Source organism: Desmodus rotundus, chromosome 1 (assembly GCF_022682495.2).
Source record: "Desmodus rotundus isolate HL8 chromosome 1, HLdesRot8A.1, whole genome shotgun sequence".
Classification (NCBI taxonomy): domain Eukaryota; kingdom Metazoa; phylum Chordata; class Mammalia; order Chiroptera; family Phyllostomidae; genus Desmodus; species Desmodus rotundus.
Genome location: NC_071387.1, coordinates 36,282,042 through 36,309,995, shown reverse-complemented (window position 1 = coordinate 36,309,995; position 27,954 = coordinate 36,282,042). Strand labels below are relative to the sequence as shown.

Here is a 27,954-nt window from a genome sequence, read left to right as displayed (position 1 = left end):
CACAGGAAAGGACAAGAACAAATAGTTGGTTCGCAAAACAGTGTTCACTTTACAAGTAAGATTTGACTCACAAGAAAACAGAGTACGTGTGTGCCTCCTCAGGCAGTGGCACAGAGATGGATGGGCCTCTGCACTGGGAACCCGTGGACTGAGGCCAGCCCTGATTTTGCCACAGGTTCACAGAGGGTTTTGGGCTACTCCCTTCTTTCTCTGCTTGGGATTCTCAAAAAAACAAATGAGGAGGGAACATGCCACACTGAGAGTCCTTACCACCCCATATGTTTATGTAACCTCCATGACTTCTCTCTTCTATAAAATAAGATGTAACTGTAATTCTCATTAGCTAATTTCTTCTTCTATTGTCTACTGTCCATTTGAGAAGCTTATAATTGCTCTCCTAGTGCTGCACATGTTGGTACATATGCTTCAGAAACTACAATTTTATTGCTTATTATTCATTTAAAAGTGTTTAACTGTTGAGTGAGGATATTCATATTCAGTACTGTTCTTGTATTTAACATTTGGAATTTTTTTAAAAAGCAACAAAGTCCCTTAGGAACTATTTTTGAGGGGATGCAGTGTTCTGATAATTGACTAATAGCAAAAATCAAGGTTACAACATTATCTGACAGCTTCTAAAAAGGAGACACTTCCCGAGCAAATCCAGCTATTATCCCACCTGTGAGTAGACCCATAATATCATCTTAGCTAGGAATTTTTTAAAAAATACTTACCTGCTTGCCTAACAGGCTCAAGGAAGCAGACTGAGCAAAGAGAATGTCTTTGCCTCTCCCCCAACAGACCCACTATCTCCCTAAGAGATAAACTTGATAAACTTAGCACGATGCCTTCACAGTAACTCCTGGCCTGTGGCCCTACTTGACTACTGAGTTCAATCCCTTAGCTGCCACTGATGTATATAACCTAGGCACAGGCAGGTGAAAAATAAATAAAAGGAGATAAAAATAAGCTAAACTTTAGGGAGCCTTACTACAGGCCAGTCAACCTTGTCATCACTTTATGGGAACTAATGCTTTAAAAATCTTCACAACAACCTCAAGGGTAGTTATTACTGTTGTGTCCATTTGTGTTAGGAACTGTTCGTCACCAAACTCCACTTCACTGCCAGGTGCTCCCAATACAAACTAATAACAGCTTTACTTAAGAATATCTCAATGAAGCACGCCCTGGCTGGTGTGGTTCAGTGGATTGAGTGCTGGCCTGTGAACTAAAAGGTCGCCAGTTGAATTCCCAGTCAGGGCACATGCCTAGATTACAACCCAGGTCCCCAGTTAGGAGCACACGATGGATGTTTCTCTCCCTCTCCTTCTCCCTCACTTCCTCGATCTCTAAAAACAAATAGAAGTATATTTTTAAAAAGAATATCTTAATGAAGCAATAAAATTATCTTATTTGTCCACCTTAATAAGCTACCTGTCTTCTATTAAGCCAGCTATTTAAAGAGAAATGCAAAAATGTAAAACAATTGCATTCTTATTAATTTTTTGTTTCTGAAAATACTATTTTTCATGAAAAAATGTTCTGTATGTTAATCATGTAATCATATTATTAGTGTTAGTTTTGAATAAAATAGTGTAAATTTTTGTTTTAATTCTAATATGTTAAATATCTATAGATTGCAATGGGAAAACTTGATTTTAAGAAATCTGCAAACAGTACTCACTTCGGCAGCACATACACTAAAACTGGAACGATACAGAGAAGATTAGCATGGCCCCCGAGCAAGGATGACACGCAAATTCGTGAACCCTTCCATATTTTTTAAGAATAGTGTAGGAAATGTAGAAGCCGAAGAACTTATATGTATGACCCATGGACATGAACTATACGGGGGGAATGTGGGAGGGAGGGGGTGTGCAGGGTGGAGTGGAGTGAAGGGGGGGAAATGGGACAAATGTAATAGCATAATCAGTAAAATATATTTTAAAAAATCTGCAAACAAGAATTTCAATAATTGCTATAATAAAAAGTAATAATACAACTGGATTTTTCTAATCTATATAAGAAGATATTGAGGAAAGATTTCTAACTAGACAGCTATCTTTTTAACTTTTTCTATTTTTAACTGTTTTCCTATTTTAAAAAACTGGCAGAACATCCATTTGCCCACCAAATTGCAAACTCCACATAAGCAGAACTAGGTATGTCTTGCTCTCCATTATTTCTCTCATGACACATAATCTTCACTCAATAGACTTTTTTTTTTAAGATTTTATTTATTCATTTTTAGAGAGGAAGAAGGGAGGGAGAAAGAAAAGGAGAGAAACATCAATGTGTGGTTTGACCCTTGCATGCCCCCTACTGGGAACTGGCCTGCAACCCAGGTTGTGCCCTGACTGGGAGTTGAACCAGCAACCTTTGGTTCACAGGTCAGCACTCAAGCCACTGAGCCACACCAGCCAGGGCTCAGTAAACGTTTTTTGAATGAAAAGTGGGGAAATGTAATTCTGAACTCAATATACATACATGCAATACATACACATGTACACACCTACATTTCTTAAATATTATCAAATATGATGATTTGTTTAAAAAATCAGTACCTCAAACTCAAGGGATGAAATATGTTTTTCTTTCAAGAACCACTGACCCATGGAGGGATAAAATTCAATAAAGTACAACTTGATTTTGTTTCTGAAACTGTGTTTCTTTTCCCTCTAAATTTAATGACCGAGTCCACAAAATTGTAGTTAATAAATGTAACAAATTAAAATCACTTTACTAGAAAAAAAAGAAGCCATGAAAGGTATGAATTATAAGGAGAAAGCAATAGGAAAAGGTGAAACAGAGCAAAGCCAAATGAGAGTTCACATATAATCCTTTCAAAAATTTTCTCAAATTCTACAATGACTCTTACTTGCCCCAAATAAATTTAGTCCTTAGACAAGTTATTTTATAAAAGCAGTGTCTAAGTACCTGGCATTTCTTCAGCTCTCGCTTCAGCTGGATAACTGTAACATGCTGTGGTCCTTCTTCCAGGTTTTCAATGCCTCGGCTTCCTCTGAATGAGCTGAGAAGGGCCTTCCTGACCTCCTGGGTCATGTTAAACCACTCCTGCAGTTTTTGTTGCTGCTTTTGGTTTAGTCTGACAGCATCTTTTAACTCCACCAGGAAGGTGAAGGCTTCCTCTATACACTTTTGGTAACCCAGACATTCTCCTTGCAGCTGAGCTACTTGCTCCTCAAGAGAAAGGATCCTGTTTTTCTCAGAAGTCCCCTCTCGATGGATCTGGCTGGTCTGGCTGATAGTACTAGCCTGCTGGCTTTGCAAAGCTTCTCGAAGCAACTTAATCTCAAATTCCATTTCGTCCATCCGGTCTGACTCAGGGTTGAAGTTTAAGGTGGGTTTGTTTCGGATGTTGCGTGCTCTGTTGGCGTATTTGAGAGAATTTAAGGATTCATCAAAATCCAAGGAAGACGGGCTGACACAAGTGATCATGACCGTCTTGGCACTGCCGCCCAGGGAATCTTTCAGAAGTCGGGTAATTTTAGCATCCCTGTATGGGATGTGTGAGTTCTTCCTGCGTGGGTCCCCAAGAGCACTTATTACGTTTCCTAAAGCCAGCAACCCACTGTTGATCTGAATGGATTCTTTGAACCGTTCGCCAGTATTCCCTGTTTTCGTTGCTCTTTCTGATCCAGCCAAATCCACAAAGTGGAACTTTGAGACAATATGTTGACGGGAACACCAGGATCCGTCTTCGGTTGCCTCTGTATTTTTTACAACTTGACAAATGCTGATTGTAAAAATTGCATGGGATCTGCTGGAGTGTTCGTTCATCTGGGTGGAACCTGTGTGCCGGGCTGCATTCCCCATCTCCAGCAGGCTCATCACTTCATCCGCACTCTCCACCTGGCACTCCTTGGTCCCGACAATCACTTAAAACAGAAAGTTTTTAAATCAAGCTTTAATCAAAATCCAGTATAGTTAAATTAAACACAACAGTTATCATTTGCAAGACTACCCAGCTAAGACAGTCCCTTTTAAAAAATCAATAGTATTTCAAAAAACAGTACACATCAACATTAAATAATTTCAGATAATCTCCCAAAGAACATTTTACAGAGAGCACTCCTTTTGTTTAAATTCTAAAAGACAGCATACCGTACATCATTTTTAATGACCTGGTTTCTTTGTAGGCACACATCATGCTCAATTTTTCAAAACAGATGACACATCCTGGCCAGGTGGCTCAGTTGGTGGGAGCATCCTCCCATATAACAAAAAGTAGCAGGCTTGATTCCCAGTCAGGGTACATACCTAGGTTGCAGGTTCGATCCCAGGGGAGGTGCATACGAGAATGCGATGGACCAATGTTTCTCACATCGATGTGTTTCTCTCTCTCTCTCTCTCTCTCTCTCCCCCTCTCTTTCTCTCCCCCCCCCCCCCCCGCTTCCTCTCTCACCCTACCCCTTACTCTCTCGGAAATCAACAATAAAATATCCTCAGGTAAGCTTTTAAAAATAATAACAGCTGACAAAAAAAATCCCTCTTTATTCCAGTATTTCATTTGTGGAATCTACTGGATTAATTAAAAGATAATAGTTTATATAATCTAATTATATAATGCAAAATTAATCAGTAATAGTTCATTTTTAAAAGTTACTTTCTTTTGAGTTTTGTTACTATTCAAGCTCTCCTTAGGTTTAAGGTGTTTTGATATCATCAAGTAACAACCCATAACAGATGAAAATTTCAGTATAAATACTTATTCATTTTGAAAACAGGTATGCCCTACATAATATCAGAGTGCAAGGCAAACGAATGAGATGGCAATTCAAAACAAGCCACAAAGTTTCTATTTCAACAGTAGAAAAAGAACCAAAAAATAATCTAAGCTTACTATTACCCACATTATTTGTTTACATCCAAAATACGTCAGGAAGGAGTAGGCAGACTTTGGATTGGAATCAGAGCAGCGGAACTCCTGATCCTCAGCTCAAACCACAGTGCTGTACTTCCTGTTTATCCAGACCCTGCCATGCCACTGTTTCTTTGAAAAATAACCATTTTGCTTACATTATTTTCAGCATGACACCTTTTTTAACAACCTGGTTCATTTAAAGCTCTAAAGTACCTGAACTACAGACAGAGCTAAAATATCAGCAATTATAAAATATCACAATATAACTGTAAATCATAGCATAAATTTTATAAAATTTTTCTAGTGTTAGGCTATAGCTTAGTACTCTCTATGGTTTTCAAACCTACCTGCACATCACCTGGGAGCTTTATACAAAAGAAAGTACCAATGCTGACCCCACCCCAGACTGATTCATTAGAATCTTTGAAAAGTGCCTAGAAACCAGTATTTTTTAAAAAGCTTCAAAGATGATGATAACGGTGCAGCACGCAGGTTAGATACCAACCACTGCTTCACACAAAGGAACTAAATAAATATGTCAAACAAAAGCATTTTGGCTGTAGGACATTATATAAGATACACGACAATTTGTCTTAAGACCGTTTGTTACATACGTCCAAAATTTTTGCAGGACTGCTAATGGCTATGGAATCATTAAGTTTATCAGGAGTGACACCGTATACTTCTATATTGTGAGACAATTTAAACAAATATCATGTAAAATAAAAAATAAAGACATTCATAATTATATTTCATTAGATATAGAAGCTCAAAACACCAGTTTGAATTCTGTCCAGAAAAAATAAACTGGGGTCAAGATGGTGGTGAAGTAAAGACGGTGCTCATGTCCTCCCACAACTGCATCAAAATTACAACTAAACTACAGAACAACCATCGTCACGACCGCCTAAAATCAAGCAGATTTTTTTCGATGGAGTTCTAAAGTCCTAGAACGATGGAGTTAAGGAACACATGGGACTGGTAGGAGGGGTGGAGACTTGGAAGGGGCTGGTGCCTCGCCCATGTGTAGCAGATAAAAATCTAGAGAAATATCTTGGTCATAGAGGTCCTCTCTGAGGAGCAAGGGGTCCCAACCCAGGGTTCCAAAGTCAAGAAGAGAAGTCCCCATAACCTCTGGCTGTAAAAACCAGTGGGGATTGAGTCTGAGGAAAATGGAAGCTTCTGGAGTCCCAGGCAGTTTCTCTTAAAGGGCCTGCACATGAACTTACTTGAATTTACTCCCTTTGAGCTCTAGCATGGGGCAGCAGCTCGAAAGACACCAGAGACACATGGAGAGGAACAGAATTGTTTGGCCTAAGAGCAACAGCTTTCTCCCAAACAGAAATGCTGATAGGGGGCATATTTCCTTTTCTAAGCCCTCCTCCCACAGAGTCAGCAGGTAGGCATCGTATCTGAGACTCTACTAACCTGGCTCACACTGTTTACCCTGCCTGGATGATTCCCTGAGGCCCTGCCCTACCCAACTTTTGGGCCCATCCAAGCTGTTTCCATCCAAATGGCTTATCTTGGCTCATGCTACAGATTTTCCTAAATTCTCTCAAACAAGCAGTATCTGGCCTTAGTGAACCACTTATGTCTCACTATGTGGCCCCAGGCTTAGGACTAGCAGCAGGGGCTTCAGTTCACAGCTTGGCCTTGCCTGGCACCTCTAAGCCCAGTACAAATAGAAGCCATCTGCAGATCAATTTGTAGCTTATGCCAGGTGGCCCCAGGAAGAACACAGGCTGTGGCTAACCTTAGCCTACACCTCTGGGAGCCCCCAGAGCCAGCACACCAAGTGGACAGCTTCAGACCACACTGAAGCACCACCATCCAACCACCTACACAAGCAACACACTCAAGGGGCGAATTCAACAGGCACCTGCGTCCTGCTGAATTAAGTCCTGCTCTGTGGAGTGGGTCCCTGCAGCTGATCCTCCACGGTGGTCAGAGGTCAGTGATCAGTGGTCACAGCCAGTCCATGCAGCTGATTCTCCATGGTGGTCAGAGGTCAGTGATCAGTGGTCACAGCCAGTCCATGCAGCTGATCAGCCTGAGTAAATCCCTCCTATTGACGTACAACCAGAAACCAAGGCTCAACTATAAGAGGAGTGTGTACAGCCCACATGGAGGTGCAACTCAAGTGCCCAGCTTGGGTAATAGGGGCCCTACAGGACACCTACTATATTAGGCCACTCTACCAAACCTGGGAGAAATAGCAGCTCTACCTAATACATAGAAACAAACACAGGGAAGCTGACAAAATGAAGAGACAAAGAAATGTGATCCAAATGAAAGAACAGAGAAAAACTCCAGAAAAAGAACTAAACAAAATGGAGACAAGCAACCTACTAGATGCAGAATTCTAAACATTGGTTATAAAGATGCTCAAGGAACTTAGTGAAAACATCAACAGCATAAAAAAGATCCACTCAAAAATAAAGGATACACTAATTAAAGAATAATTTACAGGGAAACAACAGTAGAGTGGATGAAGCTGAGAATCAAATCAGTGATTTGGAACATAAGGAAAAAGAAAATACCCAATCAGAACAAGAAGAAGAAAAAAGAATCCAAAAAAACAAAGATAGTGTAAGGAGCCTCTGGGACAACTTCAAGTGTACCAATATTTGCATCATGGGGTGCTGGAAGGAGAAGAGAGAAAGCAAGACACTGGAAACCTATATGGAAAAATAATGACAGAAAACTTCCCTAACTTGGTGAAGGAAATAGATGTGCAAGTCCAAGAAGCACAGAAGTTCCAAACAAGATTAACACAAAGAGACTTACTCCAAGACACAGCATAATTAAAATGCCAAAAGTTAAATACAAAGAGAGAAACTTAAAAGCAGCAAGAGAAAAGCAGTTAGTTACCTACAAGGGACCTCCAATAAGACTTTCAGCTGGTATCTCAAAAGAAACTTTGCAGGCCAGAAGGGACTGGCAAGAAATATTCAGAGTCGTGAAAAGCAAGGACCTACAACCGAGGTTACTCTACCCAGCAAAGCTATCGTTTAGAACCAAAGGACAGATAAAAAGCTTCCCAAACAGAAAAAAGCTAAAGGAGTTCATCACCACCAAACCAGTATTATAGGAAATGTTAGGAAGGAAAAGATTAAAACTATGAATAAAATGGCAACAACTATATATCTATCAACAATTGAATCTAAAAATCAAAATAAATGAATAAGCAAAACAGAAAGACTCATAGTTACACAGAACACTGTGACAGGTGGGAGAGGGTTCGGGAGAGGGTTCAGGAGAGGGACTAAAAGGTGAAGGGATTAAGAAGTACAAATTGGTTGTTACAAAATAGTCACGGGGACAAAAAATACAGCATAGGAAATATAGTTAATAATAGTCTAATAGCTATGGATGGTGTCAGATGGGCGTGAGATTTATCAGGATGATAACTTACTAATTCATGTAATGTCTAAACACGGGTGTATACCTAACATAATAATGTATGTCAACTGTAATTAAAAAAATGATTAAAAAATTTTAAAAACTGCATTGCATTAGCTAATACTTTCATAAACTACCATATGTGCTTTCTAAAAACAACAACAACAACAAAAACAATTTCTTCAAACATCCAGGAATGCCAGAGCTGCCAGGACAGAGCCTCTAAGGTGACAAGCTTTACTGCCCCCTGCAGGCCGCTGTTTGAATGATGGATAACCATCTTACTTTCCTAGCCACTACAAAACTCCCCCAAGGAGTCACTCCACTGGCAGGACCATTTATCTCCTGGAAGGTTCTACTAAATGTATTTTCTAGGAGAGGAAGACATCCAAGAACAGTCATTTGTTATAAATAATAGTGAAAATTTGGAAACAGCCTAAATGTACAACAATGGAACAGTGTTAAATTATTATAATTCATTCAGAAGACAAATTACCACATGACTACAAAGAGTCACAGGTTGAAAACTATTTAATGACATGTAGAAATGCTTACAATATAAATATTAAGTGAAAAAATTAGATGCAATACTATATGTGGGGGACGCAAGTACATTAAGAAACAATTATATAGTCCCAGCCAGGTGGCTCAGTTGGTTGGAGCATTGTCCTTTACATCAAAAGGCTGTGGGTTCAATTCCCGGTCAGGGCACATACCTAGGCTTCAGGTTTGATCCCTAGTCAGGATGCATTGAGGAGGTACCTGACTGATGTTTCTCACATTGATGTTTCTTTCTCTCTCCTTTTTCTCTCTCTCCCTTCCTCCTCTCTCTCCAAAATCAGTAAGCATTATCCTTGAATGAGGATTAAAATTTTTTAAATTCAAAAATGAAAATAAATAAATAACAATTATACATGCATAGAAAAAGAAATCTGGGAGGCCCTCACTTCACCCAGCAACTAGCACTACTCCTCCTGGCAGCACTGCCCACACCGTGGCCTTTGTCTTGGGGCTTGCCTGCATCTGCTTGGCTCTTATCCTACAAGACAATGAGGTGACGATGAGGTGCTACATGATGCTGCCAGGAGGATAAGATCAGTGCCCTCACTAAAGCAGCTGGTGTAAATGTTGAACCTTACAGGGCCTAGCTTGTCTGCAAAGACACTGGCCCATGTCAACATTGGGAGCCTCATCTGCAATGTAGGGGCTGCTGGACCTGCCCCTGCAGCTAGTCCTGCCCCCAGAAGGAGGAACAGCAGGAGGTCCTGCCCCTCCACCTCTGCCTCCTCAGCTGAGGAAAAGAAAGTGGAAGCAAAGAAAGAAGAATCTGAGGGGTCTTTTAATGACATGGGCTTTGGCCTTTTTGACTAACCCTCTTTTGCAACACATTCAATAAAAAGCTGAATCCTGAAAACAAAATGATCTTTAACTTTCTTCCTTATACTTTTCTGTTTCCTAAGTGTTCTAAATAGAACATGTCACCTTTTAAGTCAGAAAAGCAGAAAGTACTATTCTTTAAAATACTTGCATTTTAACCCACCCCTCCTAGCCTTCTCCCATTTCCAAACAAATGGATATTTCATAAGATTAATGTGTTAAGCACAGGGTATCAGACCTTGAGAAGCACAACAAAGGACAAGAAAATGTCACTATGGAGAAGCAAACACATAAACTCTCTACACTTGAAAAAAAAAAAAGCATGCAATAGGTATACTGGGACAACCACCAAAGGAGAAAGAATTCTGGATCAACTTGGGTGAACACCAAAGGAAGAAGCCATCCCCAATCTTCAGGTAATCAAGAGGAAAAAAAGTACAAAGCTAATTTAGAGGATTTCACAGTCTCCCTTAAGGTCAGATGCGGGATGGGGGTCGGGGGGAGATGCGTGAAACAGTGCAATGCAATCATAGGAAATAAGTACTAATTACAACTTAATAACTTCATCTTAACCGCTAGTTGAACTAGTTAAATCACCTGGGAGATTTAACTGATATTGTTAATCAATAAGCCGTTCAATTTTAAAGTAAAAACAAATTCGTTTTGCTTCTGTGTGTTTTTAAAGCTTCCCTGGAATATACCCAGAAGCTGAATTAAACTGAAACTGAATCTTATCTATTTGCTAAAGACAGCTACCAAGTAAGTAGGCTACTTTACCTGTGTTTCCTTTTTCATCTTCTCGGATGTGAAGATCCTTCATAGATGTCTCCAATTCTAGAAGATCTCTTAGGTCTTCCTTATATACTTCTATATAAGACACTTTTATTTTAAAGTCAGTGCTCGGATTTTCAGAGATGTTTTGAAATATTTCTTGGATAGCTCGAGGAATGATGCCCTTTTGATCCTCCACAACTGAAGCTGAAAATTTAAAAAAGAAGTCACATATTAAACTTAAAATTTAAGAAAAGCTACAACATAAGATTTACAAGCAATACATTTCTTCTTACAATTCTCTATATTATAAATCTTTTAAACTGTAACTGCAGAATTCATAGGTAAAATTTTTCACATGCATGCCCTCATTCAAAATTCACTCGTGCATTCATTTAACAAATATTTACTTAGTGCTGTCCATGTGTCAGGCGGTATTCTAGGAGCCTGGGAACCATTAGTTAGCAAAACACAATAAAAAAATCCCTTCCCCTGTGGGGCTGTACTGAGGAAAGACAGGCAACAGCAAAACACAGTAACAGGTAAATGATTTAAGTGGTCTATTAAAAGTGATGGGTATGCCCAGATAAAAGACAGAACAGAGTAAAAGGGAGTGGAAGTGTGAGTGCACTTAGGTGGGAGGTGTTTGCCACTTTCAGTAGGAAAGTCATGATGCGCTTCATTGAAAATCTGACACTTGAGCAAAGATTTGAAAGAGGTAGCAGAGGAACCACGTGGGTATGTGAGGGGAGAGTGACCTGGGCACAGAGAGCAGCCAGTACAAAGACACCAAATTGGTGTGATCCATAAACAAGGAGGACAGTGTGGCTGAAACAGAGAGAGCAAGGGGACAGTGGCTGGCGATGAGGTCACAGAGGTGACAGAAGCCAGAACATGTCACTCCTTGTAGACTTCGGGTTTTACTCTGAGCGAGATGAGAGCATGGGGGACAGCAGTAAGTTGCGATGTAAGAGCCCACCCTGGCTGCTGGGTTTTGCAAATACCACAGAAGGGCAGGGGTGGGTGTGAGGAGACAGCTTAGAAGGCAGGGCAGTTAAGAGGGTTGAGTAGACGGGATGGGGGCTCACAGCAGGACGGCAGCAGAGAAAAGGTGAGGACTGACCCGATTCTAGGTTTATGTGGAAGGGAACAACATTAACATTCCCTGGCAGATTGGAACTGGGATGTGAGAGAAAGCAATGAGTTAACGATGACTCCAAGGTTTTGTCTAGAGCCACTAGAGCTGATAGTGGGGAATAGATATGGGGAGGAGCAGGGATTGAATTGGTTTGAGGGGGAAATGGCAGTTCATTTTTTTAAGTTTTTACTTACTTATTTTTAGAGAGAGGGGAAGAGAGAGAGAAGGAGTGGGAGAGAAACATCAATGTATGGTTGCCTCTCTCACACCCCCAAATGGGGACCTGGCCTGCAACCCAGGCATATGCCATAGACTGGGAATTGAACCAGCAACCCCTCGGTTTGCAGACTGGCACTCAATATAGTGAGCCACACCAGCCAGGGCTGTAAGTTCATTTTTTTGAGTAATTAAACTTGAGATGTCTGTTGGCATCCAAATGAGATGTTGTAGCACCCAACTGCAAAGACTAAACAGTCAGTTGAATACATAAGTCTGGAGTTCAAGACAGTAGTCTGGACTGGGGATTAAAAAAAAAAAACCTGGAAGTCAGCTACATATAGATAGTTTTTAATGTCATGAGACTGGATGAGATCAGGGGGAAAAGTAGGGTCAGAAGTCTCACATACCTCTTCTCCTTCATCACTTCCACAACCCAGCACACAAATCACTACAATAACATCATGAATGAACAAAAGTGCACACAAGGGACTCAGATACTTGTACACCAATGTCCACAGCAGCATTATTCACAAGAGCCAAAAGGGGGAAACAACTCGAGTGCCCACCAACATAGGAATGGATAAACACAATACAACACAGAAATAAAATGGAATATTCTTCAGTCATAAAAGGAAAGTTCTGAATATGCTGCAAGAAGGATGCCCTTGGAAACACCACACTAAGTGAAAGAATCCAGACACAGGAGAGCAAATATTGTGTACTCCACTTCTGAGAAATATCTGGAAGATGAACATTCATAGAGAAGGAAAGTAAATTAGAGGTTTCCAGGGGGAGGGGGAGGGAAGTTACTTCTTAATGGTCACAAAGTTTCTATACATTTGGGTTGCTGAAAAACAGCAGTGATGGTTGCGAAACACTAAATTTAATGTCAGAGAACTATACTCTTAAAATGGTTACAATGGTAAATTTTATGTTTTATTATATACACACATATTTCGCCACAATTTTTAAAATAGTAAAAGAAAAGTACAAGATAAAATTTAAAGTAAGTGAAAGAATAAATTGGGATTTAAGGTTAAACGAACTTCTGCAGGCCAATTTCGAAAGAAATCTGTCTACCATTTCCAGCATCGTTCCACAGAAAAAAGTTACAAAACGTTGGCTTATAAATGTACCTTAACACAAACTTGCTTCCAAACTGAAGATCATCAATGTTTACATTTTTGGCAACACTCATCCTGAAAATCTGAACCTCCACTAATTGGGCTGCCTTTCAGCTAATTTAAGATGCAATACTGCCATCGTGTGGCAAGGAAAGGAAGCTGTAGGTGTTGGAATACAAGGGAGAAAGATTCCTTTTTGGCAGTTCCCAGGAACTTGCCAATAGCAGTCTCTATAAACTATAGTATATGTTAAGCATTCTGGATTAGCCAGTATATATAGTTGATCATTCCCCACTTCAGCAGATAACAAAAGAGCACAAAAATTCAAAAGACTTGTCAAAACACTCAATTTCAGATAATATTTACAATAAAGTTTCAAATACATATTTTGGTGACCTGAAAACCACATTTCAATGTTAGGCTTATATTCGTGAAATAAACTGTTTCTTTCTTGCGTATTTTTTCTTTTTGAAATAAACTATTTCATACAGAGAACTTACGAAGTTTTATATCTCAACAGCTATGTATTTAAAGAGTACAGAAATGAAAGCTTTTAGAGAAGATTATGCCCGGTAAAAGCCGGTACATCCAAGATTCTGAAAAGTAGGAAAATGAATATTAGTTTAAATAAGGATCACATTAAAGATAAGAAATTTTCACCCTGCCGCAGTAGCTAGCAGGGAACCCTAAACACTGCAAATACTCAATAAATTATTTATTGGGCGGGGGGAACAACATTATTTGCCTGGCCAATAATCAAACAGCAGACAACTGACCTAGAAACGGTGTCAGCATGGAAAATTGAAAATGTTCTCTAATTTCACGAATACACAAACAAGGGTAACTTCAAACAACACAGTACAATTTTTCACTTGTCAGATGGTAGAAAAAAATACTTTGGATTTATATATCCAGGAAATGATAGAGATAGGAACAAACGGCTTTCATATATTGATGGTGGGAATATATATAAATTGGAACAAGCCTTTCTGGAGGGTAATTTGTCAGTATCTGTCCACATTTTAAATGTGGTTGATTCCCCAAATCCACTTCTAGAAATATATTCCATTGAAATACTAATACACAAATGAAAGTTAAATGTACAGAGGTATGTAATGCAACTTCTTTTATGAGTAACAATCAGGAACCACCTAAATGCCCGTTAATACTGGAATGAACGAACCATGATCCATTCAAATTATAAAATACTATACAGCCAAAAAAATGAAATGAAATTCTATGACCCAAATGGGAAGAAATAAAATGATATTTTGTATGGTTAAAAGCAAAAAGAAAGTTACAGAGCCACAGGTATAATATCTCATTAAACAAGCAAAAAAGCGAAACAAAAACGACACGTGCATTTGTAACGTGCCCAGAAAAATGTCTGGAGGGCTCTAGAACGGTATACATCAAAGTGTTATTTCCTGGGGATGAAAGGGGCTTTCATTTGTTTAATTTCTTAAGCATCACGTGACAACTGTTTTTACCATGAAAAAATTAATATATTTTTTTAAAAACTAGGGGAAAAAACATCATCAAAATAGTTTCTAATGGTGATCTACTTCTCTGGGTATAGAGTGCCTTAGGGCAGTTAAAGTATTTTAGGATGATAAATAACTTTTTCCCTTAAAGAATTAAAATTACACTCATGGCCTCTTTTTAAAAAACTATAGCTACAATTGTCACCAAGTTCTGAACATCTCATACCCCTATTAGTAAAATGCACATACTGAGTCTTTAAGGTCACAAAATACTGGCCAATCAAAAAGAAAAAAATACAGCCCTAGCTGGTGTGGCTCAGTGGATTGAGTGCCGGCCTGTGAACCTAAAGGCTGCAGGTTCGATTCCCAGTCAGGGCACACGCCTGGATTGCAGGCCAGGTCCCCAGTTGGAGGCCTTCGAGAGGCAACTGATCACTGTTTCTCTCCCTCAATTTCTAAAAATTAATGAATTTTTGAATTCTCCCCTCTTTAAAAATTAAATAAAATTTAACACAAAAAAAGTACTTAAAAAATACAACCTTCAAGAAAAGCCACAATAGAAAGAACCTGAAATTTATTTTGAGAACCTAAAATAATCTCGTATCTTGAGTCTCCTAATCCTATATACCAGTGGTCCTTAAAAAATGGGAATAATAGTGGCATTGGGCACTGAAGGCCCCTCCATTTAATCTTTGGAATGAGGGCCTCCTCAAACCACACAGACACCTTCCAAACCTCACCCCCCCACATCCCTGCACTTAACGAGAGATGTTTCTGAAAGTCACATATCCTACCCTTGAGAAGTATGAAAGTAGAAAAAACATTGAAAGCCATTACACACACAGACACATTACACATACAGTGATAATTTTAAACAACGATGTATATGCACAATATTCAAAAGATTGTTTTTAGTATGAAAATGCCAGTACACTAAACAGTCTTAACAGAGCACGTGGTTTTCCAGTCCAGTGCTGTCACCAGCCACCCAACTCGGTGAGCCCTTAATCATTCTGTGGCTGGAGCTCCTCACTTAATAAAGGAAGAGGAATGATTTTCAAGGTTCCTTCCAGCTCTAAAGGAATCTTATGATACTACCTTTTCCAAACTATAATTACAAGCAGGAAAAATTATATCCTAAAGCATTCAGTATTTAAAACAGAAATCTGTATACAGTGAGGTAATGGATGTGTTAACTAGAAGGGCAGAATCCTTTCACAATGTACACATACTTGCATATAAAATCATCCCAATGAACACTTAAAATATCTCACAATTTTATTTGTCAACTACACGCCAATAAAGCTGTAAAAAACAAATCTGGCTAGGAAATGTGGCGGGGGGGGACACACTTTAAACTAAATAATAAATTTCTCTTATATTCCTCTAAGTTCTAGTTACAGGACTCTGAATATTTACAAGTGGACTATTAAAAGATGCAAAGTCTAATCATGCTCATTCATGTCTCTCTAATGTAAATTCCATTCAAAATGACAAAGGGTTGCCAGAAGCAGGGGTTGCGGGTGGGGGAAATGGGTGAAGGTAATCAAAAGCCACAAACTTCCCTGGCAAGCCAAGTCCCGGGGGTGTGATATACAGCACGGTGACTATAGTTAACAACTCCGTATTGTGTATTTGAAAGTTGCTAAGATTTCTCATCACAAGGAGAAAACAATTTGGAACTGTGTGAGGTGACTGATGTTAACTAAACTGTGGTAATGATTTTGCAATATAAACGTATATCAAATCATTCCTCAAACAACTATAATCATAAATTAAATTGTTTAATAAAACTTCAATATTTAAAAACAAATGTTTCTTTTTTATTACTATTTTTTCCTTTGCATTGAATTCATCCTGGTGACACTGGTTAACGACATTATGCAGGTTTCAGGTGCACAGTTCCACAGCACATCATCTGTGCACTGTACTGTGTGCTCACCACCCCAGGGCAAGTCTCCGCCCATCACCTTTTATCCCCTACTCCCTCCTCCACCTCCTCCCATCCTCCCTCCCCGTTAAAAACAAATGTTTCAAAGATGACATATGAGCACTTCTGACTATCCTATTCATTATTTCATTCGATCAATATGCTGAGCACCTACTATGAGTCAGGTATGGTCATACTTTGGTTTCGTTCAAGTGTTTCAAAAAGTCAAAGAGTATGAGAATCTTACCAACATGGCCTCCTCCGATGGTGTATGTCTTCCCAGATCCAGTTTGTCCATAGGCAAAAACGGTTGCATTATAGCCTTCAATGAGTGACAACACAAGTGGCTTTATGCACATATTATAAACTTCATCTTGAGTGGAATTTTTGCCAAAAACAAAGTCAAAAGTAAAGACTCTATCTCTCCCAATGATAATTTGCTGGGTGTTTGGAATAACTCTCACACAAACTTGATGATTATGAAGAACTTCTTTGCAGAGCAGAGGTCTAATTCTTACAGCAACTTTTACTGGTATTTCTTCCATGGCAGCTTAGATTTTACTAAACAGATTTTCTACTTAATATTCAGTGTCTAGTGTGAGAAACATCCATTTTACATAAGATCTGGACTCCTGTGTATCAAAATAGAAACCAAAATTTAATTATTGACTCTTATACCCTAATAAACAAATCATCATCTAAAGCAAAGTCGATTACAGCAGGTTTTGCTCCAAAATAAGATAGTTACAAAGAGTCTGTCTTGTAAAAGCACCTCTATAATTTACAGATGAAATGGTATGATGTCTGGATTTGCTATAAAATAACCTAGGGAATGAAGACCATGTACTGGTAAATGATGAGACTAAATAAAAGCACATGGGATTCCAATGTGCCCTTCTTTCTGTAATGCTGTTTCCCAGCTCAATCTAAATATTGAATAATTAGGGAGTTAGAACATTAAGGCAAGAAAATAACTGGGAAATTATACATAGGTGTTAAAAGCAAGTCCTTGTACTAGGTTTTATAACTGCCCATTGAAAAATAACACCTCTTCCTCACCACAAATATTATATTAAAAAATCCATGAAATAATTTTAAGGATTTCCAAAAGTCAATATAAATTTGAAAGGAAGTTTTTATTCAAAATAATCAACACCAACAGAAAAACTGCTTTTGTACTCCTAAATTATGTTAAACATATTTCTGAAGAGCTCTGGTAGAATTAATACATTAAAAATGAAACTGCACCCTGGCTGGTGTGGCTCAGTTGGTTGGAGCATCATCGCACGCCCAAAGGATTGCAGTTTCCATTGCCCGTCAGGGCATAACCCTAGGTTGCGGATTCATTCCCTAGTCTGGGCACATAGGATCCCCAGCCCAGGCGCGTACGAAAGGCAACCTATTGACGGTTCTCTCTCACATCGATGTTTCTCTCTCCCTTCCTCTCCCTCTAAACAGCAATGAAGAAATGTCCTCAGGTGAGGATAAAAAAAAATTTTAATTGGTAGCTATGTTACAATGAGCAACTTGAAAAATAAATTAAGAAAACAATTCCACCCTGGCTGGTGTGGCTCAGTGGACTGAGCGCCAGCCTGCAAACTGAAAGGTCTGTCACCAGTTCAATTCCCAGTCAGGACACATGCCTGTGTTGCAGGCCACGTCCCTGGTTGGGGGTGTGCAAGAGGCAACTGATTGTGATCTCTCAAACACTGGAGATGTTTCTAGCCCTCTCCTTCTCTCTCCCATCCCCTCTCTCTAAAGTAAATAAATAAAATCTTTAAAAAATAATTTCCATTTTCATTAGCAATAAAAGAATAAATATACTTAGGAAAAAAAATTTTTAAAAATGTGTAAAACTGCTACTTTGAAAACTACAAAATATTGTTGAAAGAAAGTAAAGGTCTAAATAAGTGGGGAAAAAAACAAGTTCACAGATTGGAAGACAATATTGTTAAGATGACAGTATTTCCCAAACTGATCTACACATTCAACACAACTCTCACCATAATCCCAAATGACTTCTTTGCAGAAATTGACAAGCTAATGCTAAAATTCATATGCAAATTCAAGGGACACAGAATAGCAGAAACAATAGTGAAAGAGAACAAAATTGGAAGACATATTTCCCCAATTTTAAAACCAAGCAATAGTGCCCTGGCTGGTGTGGCTCAGTGAAGAGCACACCAGACTGTGAACCAAAGGGTCGCTGGTTCAATTCCCAGTTAGAGCATATGCCTGGGTTCCCCAGTGCAGGGTGCATGAGAGGCAACCACACATTAATGTTTCTCTCCCTCTCTTTCTCCCTCCCTTTCCCTCTGTCTAAAAATAAAAATAAAATAAAAAACAAGCAATAGTAATCAAGACAGTATGTACGGGCATAGGCCAGACTCAAAAATCAGTGAAAAAGGGGAGGTAGAGAGTAAAAGGGGGAATAAATGGTGATGGAAGGAGACTTGACTTGGGATGGTAAACACACAACACAATACACAGATGATCTATCATAGAACTGCATACCTAAAACCTGCATAATTTTATAATCCAATGTCACCCAAAAAAATTCAATGAAAAAAAGAAATTTAATATGGGGAAAATATTAATAGAAAAGAATTGAGAATCCAGAAATAAATAATCACATTTATAGACAATTAATTTACAACAAGCATGCCAAGACAATTTAATGGGGAAACATACGTCTTTTCAACAAATAGTCACGGGACGACTGGATAGCCACAGTCATAAGAATGAAATTGGACTCCTACCTAACATGCACAAAAGTTAATTCAAAATGGTTCATAGACCTAAATGCAATCAATGGTTGAACTATAAAATTATTTTTTAAAGATCTTATTTATTTATTTTTTTAAAGAGAGGGTAAGGGAGGGAGAAACAGATAGAGAGAAACAGCGATATCAAAGAGAAACATCAACTGGTTGCCTCTTGCATGTCCCCAGCATGCCACCAATTCAGGACCTGGCCCACGACCCAGGCATGTGCCCTGACCAGGAATCAAACCAGCAACCTTTCTTTTGGGGATGATGCCCCACCCACTGAGCCACAATGGTCAGGGTGAAACTGTAAAATTCTTAAAAGAAAATATAAAGGTAACTCTTCCTAACCTTGGATTTGACAATGGTTTTTCATATAGAACACCGAAAGCAAGAGCAATGAGCAATAAAAGGAAAAATTGATAAAATGCACTTAATCAAATTTAAGTTTTATGCCTCAAAAGACACCATCAAGGACACAGTGAAAAAACAACTCACTGAATGTGAGAAAATATTTGCAAGTATATCTAATAAAGATCTGTATCTGCAATATATAAAGAACTATGACAACTCAACCTAAAAAAAAAAATTTAAATGGGCAAAGGCTCTGAAAACACATTTCTGCAAAGGAAATATTAACGTGGCCAATAAGCAGAGGCAAAGATGCGCAACATTAGCTACCAGGGAAATGCAATCAAAACCACAATGAGATACCATACCATGCCCACTAACACAACTATAGTCAAAAAAACATATCGTAAGTGTTAGCAAGGAGGTAGTGAATACAGAACCCTCATACACTTCTGATGGGAATGTGAAATAATGCAATTGCTCTGTAAAACAATCTCACAGTTGCTCAATAAGCTAAACAAAGGGTTATCCTTTCACCCAGAAACTCTACTCTTAGATGTATATCTAACAGAAATGAAAACATCTGTTCACATAAAAACATGTAGACAAATACTGTCTTGATAGGATAAAAGGTTTAAAAATGTAACCAGTAACCTATGATAATGTTTAGTGCAGATGATGAAAAATAACCAGTTTAGGAGAAGGCAAGTCTTGAACAGTATCATTAAGTAACCTAGCAGGCTAAAACTAAAATAACATTTTTAGCACTACTTGCTATGGAAATGTTAATTAAGACATTTAATATTCACTAGCCTTTAAAAAACTATAGCAAGTGGATAAGTCGGAAAAGGATCACAATAATGAAAAACATTTACATCATTCTATTAAGGGCCCACTAAGGGTTTAAAAAAAAAAAAATCAGCTCCCTGGGCAGTAAAATTCTAAAACAGAGTCAGCAAACTATCTTTAATGGCCACAGAGATGCATATAACCTTGTCAGTTTTATTCATTCTACTAATATTCAGCACCGAAAAAAAAACCAACTCATATGTATGGTCAGTCTTTTCTAGGATCCTAAAGGGCTCTACAATCATTTGGCACTGTAAACTTCTCCAAAGAAATTGCAGAGATGCTGTGTTGAGGTGGTTCTTCCAAATGTCTCTGAACACCTACATTAGAAGTTTTCATCATATAGATTAGTGTTTTTTAATGCCATCACATTAAAACATGGTTTGTGTTAAGCCAAGCCTAATTACTTCCAACGAAATTGAAAGTAGTACAAAGTGTAATTGGGATATTTTCATTTTCTTGGTTTTTATAATAGGAATTTGGCTACAAAGGCAAGGGCTTGCAAAAAATTAATGTACAAGGATGTGATTTAAAAAATCCACAGCACTTACACTTCTTCAGCTTCTGGTCAATAAGTGATCAGAAGCATACGTATTATGCCATCATTAAATGTAAAGAAAGGTGAAATCTGACTGGCTGGTACTATTTAGGCATACTCAAGGAAGTTTGAAAGCTAAGCAAAGGCAAGAGAAATACTTGACCATTGTTGCCACGTCATTAATTAGAAATAAGTGTTTCCAAATACTGTTGCCATCTTGTGCCCTTGGTTTTTCAGAGGTAGTGGTTGTCTAAAAACTGTGGCTTGTTAGTATTTGCATAAGAAATTTCCCAGCAACTGGATAGTGAGTCGCATAAGGATCTCGGAAAAGCCTCCAAATACATAAAGAACTAAGTGGAGGAGATACGAAGAGGGAAAACATCAAAGTTTTAAAAACTTGAAGAGGGCGGTGTTATTTGAAAGGTTTTAAAGAAATAATTTGGGCACCCTTTCTTTATCAATTTATGAACTACGTCCGAGGGAGGGGGCTATCGGACTTACTACAGTCCTTAGAATGCGCACAGTTTCAACATCCGGAAGGGAAAGTAGGCGGCCAGCGACTGGCTAAACGAAACCCCCAAAGGAGGTGGGACTTCCCATACCTTCCAGATCCCGCACTCGGAAGTACCAATGCGAAAACTACACCAGTATTTGATTCAGTGCCGCTCGATCCCGCATCCCTCTTCCCTCTGCCCTTCTCAGAGAGACCCAACTTCCTCCGGCCGCTAGGCGGGGGTCCCAGCACCCCTCGGGCGCCCTCGTCGGCCTCGCCGGTGCCCCAACCGCCCCCCGAGCCCACCCTCGGCAGACCCCCACCCCGAGAGCCCCGCTCTCGGCCGGCGCCCCGTCTTCCTGGGCGCAGCAGGACGGCAGGACGCCGCACCGCACACGACCCTGCTAGCCCGGCCGGCCCGCCCGCCGCGCACTGACCGGCAGGAGAAAGCCTCGGTCTCCGGCGGCGAGCAAAGCGCGGAACTCCAGGATTTCCCTCCAACGCGCCGCCGCCGCCGCCTGCGCCTTTTGTTGTCACGGGTTCTCCTGGCAACGGGCGAAGCCCGACGCCCGCGCCGCCCCTCCCAGCCTGCCTGCTGGCTGTGCGCCGGCCCCGCCCCCAAGCCCAGTCCCGCTTCAGGGAGCCGCGGCAGCGCGGAGGTCACTCAAACCCCGTCAATCCCGCCCCGCCTCTGGGGAGCTGGCTGCACGGCACTCGGAGGCACATAGCCCAGCGTCGCTGAAAAATCCAGACTCCTCTCAAACTACTGAGCCGAAGTAACTCTCCGCGGCCAGGCTCTGGCCCGCAGTCTTCCCATGTGCCAAGATTGCGGGTTCCATCCCGGGTCAGGGCACATACCAGAATCAACCAACAAAGGCATCAATGGTGGAACAACAAATCCGTGTCTTGGTGTCTCTCGCTCTCTCTCCTTTCCTCTAGCTCTCGAAAATAAAGTAAAAATTTAAAAAATAAAACAAAGTAACTTTCCACGGATTTATGAAACAAACGTCACATGCGTTTCAACATTTTAGCTACCAATTCAATTTATTTTTATTGAAGTAAAGTTTGCATAAAATGAATCTTTTAAAAATATATAATATTTAGCTGGCTGGTGTGGCTCAGTGGATTGAGCACTGGCCTGCGAACTAAAGGGTGGCCAGTTCAATTCCCAGTCAGGGTAGGTGCGGGGGTTGCAGGCCAGGTCCCCAGGTGGGGGCCCCGCAAGAGACAACCACATATTGATGTTTCTCTCCCTCTCTTTCTTCTTCTCTTTCCCTCTGTCTAAAAATAAATAAATAAAAATTAAAAATGTATATATAATATTTATATTTTTTCCCATTACCATTTAGTCTCTTTATACTCGCCTCCGCCCACAGTCACCACACTGTTGCCCATGTCCATGAGTACTTTTTCCTTTTTGTTGGATCCCTCCACCCTGTAGCATACCACCCCCACTAGCTGTCATCTGCTCTCCATCTATGAGTCTACATTTTGGTTGTCCATTTTGTTCATTAGATTCCACATATGAGTGAAATCATATGGCATTTGTCTTTCTCTGACTGGCTTATTTCACTTAGCATAACATTCTCCAGGTCCAGCCATACTTTCACAGAGGTGAAATTTTATTCTTTTTTATATCCGAGTAGTAATCCATTGTGTAAATGTCCCATAGTTGTTATATGCACTCATCCATTGATGGACACTTGTGCTGCTTCCATATCTTGGTGATTGTAAATAACACTGCAGTGAACAAAGGGGTGCTTGTGTTATTTCGAATTAGTGTTTTGGGTTCCTTTGGATATATCCCCAGAAGTGGGATAGCTGAGTCGAAAGGCAGATCCATTTTTAATCTTTTGAGGTACCTCCATACTGCTTTCCACAGTGGCTGCACCAGTCTGCATTCCCACCAACAGTGCAAAAGGGTTCCCTTTCTCCACATCCTTGCCAGCACTTGTTGTTTGTTGATTTATTGATGATAGCCATTCTGACAGGTGTGAGATGGTATCTCACTGTGGTTTTAATTTACATTTCTCTGATTATGTTGAGCATCTTTTCATATGTCTATTGGCCATCTGTACATCCTCTTTGGAGAAGAGTCTGTTCAGGTCCTTTGCCCATTTTTAAATTGGATTCGTTTTTTTTGAGGGGGGGGGTGTTGGTGTTGAGTTTTGTAAATACTTTAAAAACTTTTTTAAAGCCTGAGGAATGAATTTTTCTTAAGATTTATTTTTTATTTTAGAGATACAGAAAGAGAGATAGAAACATCAATGTGTGAGAGATTCCATTGCCTCTCATGTGCCCCCAACAGGGGACCTGGCCTGCAACCCAGGCATGTGCCTGGACTAGGAATCAAACTGGCAGCTTCTTGGTTCACAGGCCAGCACACAATCCACCGAGCCACACCAACCAGGGCTTATAAACTTTTTACATTAACTCCTTATAAGATGTATTAGTGAATATGTTCTCCCATTCTGTGGGTTGTCTTTTTACTTTGTTGAGGATTTCCTTTACTGTGCAAAAAATGTTTAGTTTAATGTAGTTCTATTTGTTCATTTTTTCTTTTGTTTCCCTTGCCTGGGGAAATACATGTGATGAAAAATTGGATAAGCAATGTCCAAGATTTTCCTGCCTATGTTTTCTTCTACCATTTTTATGGTTATGGGTCTAACATTTAAGTCTTTGATCCATTTTGAATTTATTCCTGTGAGTGGTGTAAGAAGGTGGTCTAGTTTCATTTTTCTACACATATCTGTTTAATTTTCCCAACATCAGTTATTAAATAAACTATCCTTAGCCCATTGTATGCGCTTGCTTCTTCTGTCAAATATTAATTGATGATAAAAGTACGAGTTTATTTCTGAGCTCTCTGTTCTGTTCCATTGATTTGTGTATTTAGAAAAGTACCATGCTGTTTTCATTACTATGGTTTCATAGTATAGTTTGATATTAGGTAGTGTGATTCCTCCAACTTTGTTCTTCTCAGGATTGCTGTTGCTATGAGAGGTCTTTTGTGGTTCCATATAAATTTTTGAAATATTTGTTCTAGTTCTGTGAAATACGTCATTGGAATCTTGATAGGAACTGCGTTGAATCTATAGATTGCTTTGGGTTTAATGATGTTAATTCTTCCTCTCCATGAACAGAATATGTGCTTCCACTTATTTGTATCTTCTTCAATTTCTTTCTTCAGTGTCTTATAATTTTCCAAGTACAGGTCTTTTACATCCTTGGTTAAGTTTATTCCTAGGTATTTTATTCTTTTTGAAGCAATTGTGAATGGGATTGTTTTCTTAATTTCCCTTTCTGTTAGTTCATTATTGGCAAATAAAAATGCCACTGATTTCTGGATATTAATTTTGTATCCTGCTACCTTGCTGAATTCATTTATCAGTTCTAGTAGGTCCTTGGTGGAATCTTTGGGGTTCTTTATGTACAGTACCATACCATGTGCAAATAAAGACAGTTTTATTTCTTTCCAATTTGGATGCCTTTAATTTCTTCTTTTTGTCTGATTTCTATGGCTAGGATTTTCAGTACTATGTTGAACAAGAGGTGAAAGTGAACATCCCTGTCTTGTTCCTGATGTTCAGGGGAAAACTTGTAGTTTTTGACCACTGAGTATGATGCTGGCAGTGGGTTTGTCATATATGGCCTTTATTATGTTTAGATATGCTCCTTCTAATCCCACTTTGCTGAGAGTTTTTATCATAAATGCATTCTGGGTTTATCAAATGCTTTTCCTGCACCTATTGATATGATCATGATGTTTTTATCCTTCATTTTGTTTATGTGGTGAATCACATTTATTGATTTGCAAATATTGTACCAAACATGCATTCCTGGAATAAATGCCACTTGATCGTGGTGTATGATCTTTTTGATGCATTGCTGTATTCATTCAGTTTGCTAATATTTTGTTGAGGATTTTTGCATCTATGTTCATCAGGGTTATTGACCTATAAAATGTTTTCTTTGCAGGGTCCTTATCTGGTTTTGGAATTAGGATAATTCTGACCTCATAAAATGAGTTTTGGAACCTTCCCTCCTTCTGAATTTTATGAAATATTTTTAGAAGAGGTGTTAGTTCTTCTTGGAATGTTTGGTAAAATTCCCCTGAGAAGCCATCTAGTCCAGGGCTTTTGTTTGTTGGGAGTTTTTTGATTACTGCTTCAATTTCACTAGGTGTAATCTCTATTCAAATTCTCTGACTCTTCCTGATTTAGTTTTGGAAGATTGTATGTTTCTAGGAATTTATCCATTTCATCCAGGTTGTCCAGTTTGTTGGCATATAGTTGTTCATAATATTTCCTTACAATCCTTTGTATTTCTTTGGTGTCCATTGTTATTTCTCCTCTTTCATTTCTGATTTTATTTATTGGGGTCCTCTTTCTTTTCTTCTTTATGAGTCTGGTTAAAGGTTTGTCAATCAAGTTTATGTTTTCAAAGAACCACCTCTTGGATTCATTGATTTTTGTTTCTTTTTTTTAGACTGTTTCGTTTATTTCTGCTCTGATTGTAAAGGTCATTTTTAAAGTTGAGTCAATTAGGGTCTTGGTTCCAAGGAACAGAAACCAACTCTGGATTTCTTAAAGGGGGAAAAAAGACTTGTTTGAAAAGTTTATCATTAGAGCACTTTATAAGTAATAGAAACTCCAAACCAGATTATCTTAAATAAGAAAATTAATTTCAGTTCATAAAACTTGAAATGAAATGTGAAAAGTTATGTCTTAGAGTCAATGGAATAGAACATTTTTCTATATTTTCATGAGTTTATTTGAAGGAGACCTCCATTCTGTTACATCCATTAATTTAATTCCTGTACCAATTCCATACTGCTTTAATTACTATAATTTTCTGGTATATTTTACCTGATAGGGTAAGCCCTTCCTTATTGTTCTAAGTGTTCTTAGCTGCTCTTGGCATTTGTCTTCCTAAATAACTTTTGAATCAGTTTGACAATTTCCAGTAGAAAGTTCCACTGAAATTTCTAATTGGGATTGCATTGTATTTTTTCTTAATGTATAAATATGTGATTTTTATAAACATGAAGGACAACTTTAAAAAGTAAGAACTTCAATGGCTCTTTATGATAAAGTCCAATCTTCTTGACATGGCATACAAGGCCTTCCATATTCTACTTTTTTGCCTACCTTTCTAGACTTATCCCTGCTATTTCTTTCTCACATTTATTCCTCAGTATCAGCAGAGACCATGTATTACTTATTTTCATGTTCCCATTGTTGAGCAGTGTTTAAAACAGTATATATTAAACTCATTGCATACATTCAATCAATATTCATAGAAATAAAAGTTAAAAACAGAAAACAAGTAATTTGCTTAAGGCTACGCGGTTGGTAAGTGGCAGAGGCAATCTGAAGTCTACGTGTGTCAGATGACGAAGTCAACACTGCCTCCCCGAAGACTATGCTAGTCTTCTACATAATGCCTCTCTCTCCTTTTTCTTCCCTTCCCCACCCCTTCTCTCTCGGTTTATTTGCCATCAAGATCCAAACATGGTCCAAACATGTACTATTTGGTTGATATGTTGCTTAATTCTCTTTTAAGCAATCACAGGTACCCTCCATCTTTATGAAAACTGTGGTAAAATACACATAACATAAAATTTACTCTCTTAACCATGTTTAAGTATGCACTTCAGTACTGTTAAGTGCATTTACATTGCTGTACAACTAATCTCCAGAACTCTTTTTATCTTGAAAACCTGGAACTCTATACTGTTAAGTTAAACAATAGTTCCCCACTCACCCCTTTCCCCAAGCCCTGGCAACCACCGCTGTACTTTGTTCTCTATGAATTTGAATATTCCCGGTATTTCATACACTGGAATCATGCAGTATTTGTCCTTTTGTGACTGGCTTATTTCACTTAGCATCATGTCCTAAAGGTTCATCCATGTTGTAGCATGTGTCAGAATTCCCTTTTTAAGACTGAATAATATCTGTATTTTGTTTATCTATTCATCTCTTGTTGGACACTTGGGTTGCTTCTAACTTTTGGCTATTGTGAATAATGCTGCTATGAACAAGGATATACAAATATCTCTTTAAGATCCATCTTTCAAGTCTTTTTGGATATATACCCAAAAGTGGAATCGCTGGATCATATGATAGTCTTATTTGTTATTTTCTGAGGAACTGCCATACTATTTTCCAGAGCGGCTTCATTGTATTACATTTCCACCAGCAGCACACAGGCTTCCAATTTCTCCACATCCTCGCTAAGCCCCACCTTTTTTTCTTTTCACCATTTATTTGTTAAAGAAACTATGCCATTTGTCCTTTAGAATATTTTTGGCCACTGCATCTTTCTGTTGTCATTTCACTTGTTCCTGCACTTCCTACATTTCCAGTAAATTAGTAGTTAGATCTAGATTCTTGATTAGATTCAGGTTCAATTTTTCCGGCTAGAATAATTCACAAATGGGACTGTGGACTTCCTATTACAACACACTAACAGGCGCATAAGTCTGTACATCCCTCTTTTAGTGATGTTAAGATAAGTAGTAGGTGCTTTCAACCTAATCTATCCATTAAAGAAGTTTCCTGTCAACATTTTACCTAATGGTTTTAAAAGCCATTGATGATCATTTTCCAGGTCTATTATT

At 38.9% G+C, this 27,954-nt stretch overlaps 1 protein-coding gene, 1 non-coding gene and 1 pseudogene across 4 annotated transcripts in view; 2 read left to right on the top strand and 1 right to left on the bottom strand.

Annotated features, from left to right (window-relative positions):
* Positions 1–21,853, bottom strand: part of KIF27 (kinesin family member 27) — an 80,034-nt gene extending 58,181 nt beyond the window's left edge. For 2 of the 3 annotated variants that reach the window (XM_053923518.1, XM_053923521.1), the window contains exons 1-4: positions 21,767–21,853; positions 16,581–16,965; positions 10,445–10,645; positions 2,938–3,899 (exon numbers count right to left, since the gene is read on the bottom strand). In XM_053923518.1, the coding sequence (XP_053779493.1) occupies positions 2,938–3,899; positions 10,445–10,645; positions 16,581–16,878 (1,461 nt within the window). In that variant the 5' untranslated portion in view covers positions 16,879–16,965; positions 21,767–21,853. Of the gene's footprint in view, positions 1–2,937; positions 3,900–10,444; positions 10,646–16,580; positions 16,966–21,337; positions 21,444–21,766 lie in introns of those variants that run through there. The other variant, XM_024560096.3, reaches the window with a different exon arrangement.
* LOC112304631 (U6 spliceosomal RNA) lies at positions 1,677–1,783 on the top strand. The gene has a single exon (XR_002974764.1). It is a non-coding gene; the product is annotated as a U6 spliceosomal RNA (small nuclear RNA).
* On the top strand, positions 7,012–9,661 carry LOC112304340 (large ribosomal subunit protein P1 pseudogene; annotated as a pseudogene).
* Positions 21,854–27,954: the final 6,101 nt, after the last annotated feature.